At 38.3% G+C, this 3,682-nt stretch overlaps 1 protein-coding gene across 1 annotated transcript in view; it reads right to left on the reverse strand.

Moving 5' to 3' along the window:
* Window positions 1-1,359: 1,359 nt before the first annotated feature.
* The window catches only part of atg10 (ATG10 autophagy related 10 homolog (S. cerevisiae)), a 3,924-nt gene continuing 1,601 nt past the window's right edge, over window positions 1,360-3,682 (reverse strand). Inside the window, exons 5-6 of the mRNA XM_071530864.1 lie at window positions 3,371-3,468; window positions 1,360-2,490 (exon numbers count right to left, since the gene is read on the reverse strand). Of these exons, the coding sequence (XP_071386965.1) occupies window positions 2,361-2,490; window positions 3,371-3,468 (228 nt within the window). The 3' untranslated portion in view covers window positions 1,360-2,360. The remainder of the gene's footprint in view (window positions 2,491-3,370; window positions 3,469-3,682) is intronic.

Raw genomic sequence — 3,682 nt, forward strand, 5'->3', positions numbered from 1 at the left:
TATACAATCGGAACCTACTGCTCATTTTTTAAAAACAGACAGGTGCCATCAGCCAGCTGGCTTATAGTTACAACATTGCTTCCAACTTTGATGCCGTCAATGTCTGCACTGCACAATGTATTATAAAGATTAGGGAGTTCAGCAGCTAAAAAAAATAGGAAAGGGGATATTGGGCATCCTTGCCTCATTCCTTTTGACCTCAAAGCAAGGGGAGATGCCTGTAGCTAGAGACGTTGCAGTTAATATTTCTATAAAACGTATGGATCAGCTTCCCAAACTTTTCCCCAAACTCAAAATGTTGTAGAACGAATGTTCCAGAGTGCTGAAGGCTTTGTAAAAGTCCAAAAACAGTGTAATTCCCTCCTCATCAATCATCTCAGCACAGTCCAAAATGTCTAAAACAAGGCAAATATTATTAGAGATGTGCCTAACTTTCATAACTCTTGCCTGAGAAAGAGATAATTTCATTCAAACGCAGTTTTAATCTTTTCGTAAAAAAGCTTGTAATCTGAGTTTAATAATGTAATGCCAATTATGTAAATAGATGGCATCCTTATTTGGCTTAGATATGAGGGTGATTAGATGTTGTTTCATTGAATTAGTAAACTCACTTTCCCCTACACATTCTTAAAACATTGCCAAAATCAAAGGTAGTATTTGAAGGTCCTGGACTTTTATTACCTCCGCCAAGGAGGTTGTTTTCGGTGCTGTTTGTTTGTTTGTTTGTCTGTTTGTTTGTCTGTTAGCAGGATTACGGAAAAACTACTGGCCTGATTTTCATGAAACTAGAGCTGCAACGATTAATCGATTAATCGATTAGTTGTCAACTATTAAATTAATCGCCAACTATTTTGATAATCGATTAATCGGTTTGAGTAATTTTTTAAGAAAAATAAGTGAAAATTGTCTGATTCCAGCTTCTTAAATGTGAATATTTCCTGGTTTCTTTCCTCCTCTATGACAGTAAACTGAATATCTTTGGGTTGTGGACAAAACAAGACATTTGAGGACGTCATCTTGGGCTTTGGGAAACACTGATCCACATTTTTCACCATTTTCTGACATTTTATAGAACAAACAACTAATCGATTAATCGAGAAAATAATCGACAGATTAATCGACAATGAAAATAATCGTTAGTTGCAGCCGTACATGAAACTTTGTGGAAGGGTGTAGCATGGGCCAAGGAAGAACCCATTAAATCCGGATCCGACTCACAAACAAGCAATAACAGCACGAACCTTGGCGGAGGTCTGCGCTCTCCGAGTGCCCTTCTCTCTAGATATTTGGGGATTTAGACCTTAAATAGGATGCATGTTATTTATTGAGAGGCCACAGGATTGAGCCCGAGAACAAATATTTTGAAATTTAAATTGATCTCTTCTCCTGCAAGAGACCTAACAAATGTGGCAGCAGCACCAGAGACGACAGGATTTATAGGATGGTCCAGTCCCTGACTCTATCTAATGCTATTTAATGATCAATGATAAAAACAGATCTGTGGGAGCTCATGTGAAGAGCCAAGGGGAAGGAGGGGGACAATTCTACATAAAGCAGGCGACCTCCTAATGGTGGCATGGCAACTCCTGTTGGAAACTCTCAGTATTACACACTTCAGTCAGATAACCAAGGTGAAATTATAATAAAACATTTTGGTGATGGTGCTGTTTGTCCTTCATTAACGTTTCCTTTTTTTTTTTCCCAGATCGACTGAGAACTTCGACTGAAGAGATTCAGATGAAACTTTATTGATCCCCTAGGGGAAATTGGCTTGTTGCAGTAGCAAATAATAACAGGATAAGAAAAGGATATAAATACATACTGTATAGAGCAAAATGGGAGTATTAAAGATATGCAACTGACAATTTCAACACTGGAGAAATGTATGCATGAAAAGTATGAAAATATGACCTACAGCATTACGAAGGTGTGCAAATTAACAGCAATAGAACTTTTTGAGACAGAAAATTCTGCTGGTGGAGGTTAATATGAAATATGCGTAATAAAATAAGTGAAAAACTATACAAATAATAATATATGCAATATATAACTTATATACATGATGTGCAAAATGTGCATCATATTCAGATCATCAGGTCTACAGAAACCCATAAATATAATATGTCTAGGCGTTGTAAAAAACAATTCACATTGTCAAATATAGTCAGTTTACAGACGATGTAACATATGTGCAGAGTCCGCAGATTTGTTTTGGTACTTTACTTGCTGTTCACCTTATCAAAAACTCCAGATAGAGACACCATGGGCATCATTGTCTGTTCTCAGTGTGAGGACATACTTCTAGATGGAGGCAGCAGAGGATGCAGAGAGATCTGCAGAGCCAGCAGGACAGCGAGGCCTCAGTCTGGTTGGGTCCGGGTGGTGTCGCTGTGTGAGGCCGGATGGGACTGGGTGGAGTAGCTCAGGGGGATCTCCAGGCCAACCAGTGGGCCCACCACGCTCAGCCAGGTCACCACGTAGTTTACCGGCCTGCCGAGCCAACGCACACACACACACACACACACACAGTCAGTAAACTGACTGACTGCTGCTGCAAGAGGTATCTATTAAGGACAACGGGGTCTTACTTGACAGCACGGATATTTCTAAGGTGTATTTAGTTTAAAACGAAGCACCACAGGTGGAAACGGTAATTGTTGATTGGTCAATTTTGGGATATTATAATAAATTGCTTCTATAACTACACAAAATATACAAATCAATCATCAAAAGCCACTATAAATAGTTAATTTATACCTTTTTACACCAGCTGAGTCAAGTTCATCAACTACAAAATTAGCGAAAAAAAGAAAACAAAAAAAAAAAGACATATTCCCTGTATGCAAAACACTTTTTCATCTTGTAGATATGACAACCACATTTTTCTCATTTTTTCATTTCTATTTTAAGGTGTATTTTACATGGAAACATAACAAATAAAAAATGGCAACTATATAGTTATTCCTCAGAATTAAACAGGAAAATGCACTCTGACACTGAAATATTGTTCTGATAAACAAACATTGTGCATATTTAATGAAATATTAGCTCATTTGAATATGCTAATTAACAAAATAAATAAAGTAATACTACAAAAAGTGCTTGAGTGGCTTCACATCAATACATGCTAATGTGCATACAAGAAATCACTCAAGTTACACACAAAAAATATCGTTTTTTTTTTTTGGTCTCCTGATCGTTCACAGGAGAGGGAACTGCCTCATCCTGATTTTAGAAGATAAGAGAGGATGTGATTGCCAGTATTGGGGGTGTAACGGAAAAGTAGGTAAACTAACTAATGACAGTACTTTTGAAATAAGTAAGGAGTAATAAGTAAAATGTGACTTTTTTGGAGTATCCTGTATCCTACCTGAGTTCCTGCTGAGCCGCCTGCATCACCGGCTTCATAAACTCCTCTGTTCTACATGGATGGAGGACAAAGAACGACTGACCCAGCAAAGGATGCTCCTAGCCGAGAGAGAGACAGAAAACATTATATACCGTATTTCCTCTAATAGTGGCCGGTAGTCAATTAAAAGCCGGGTCTCCGATAATGGCCGGGGCCGTGGTCGACACGAACAAATAAAGGCCAGCCCCAAATACAGGCCGGGGACAAAAACAAAGGAAAAAACAATGGTGGATACCGGTAAACTCCTGGTGCCTGTTATATAATGTAACTGTA

This window comes from Centroberyx affinis, unplaced genomic scaffold, assembly GCF_046629955.1.
Source record: "Centroberyx affinis isolate AG114_WGS23_722 - 3 ecotype Tasmania unplaced genomic scaffold, CSIRO-AGI_Caff_v1 ptg001989l_1, whole genome shotgun sequence".
Lineage (NCBI taxonomy): Eukaryota > Metazoa > Chordata > Actinopteri > Beryciformes > Berycidae > Centroberyx > Centroberyx affinis.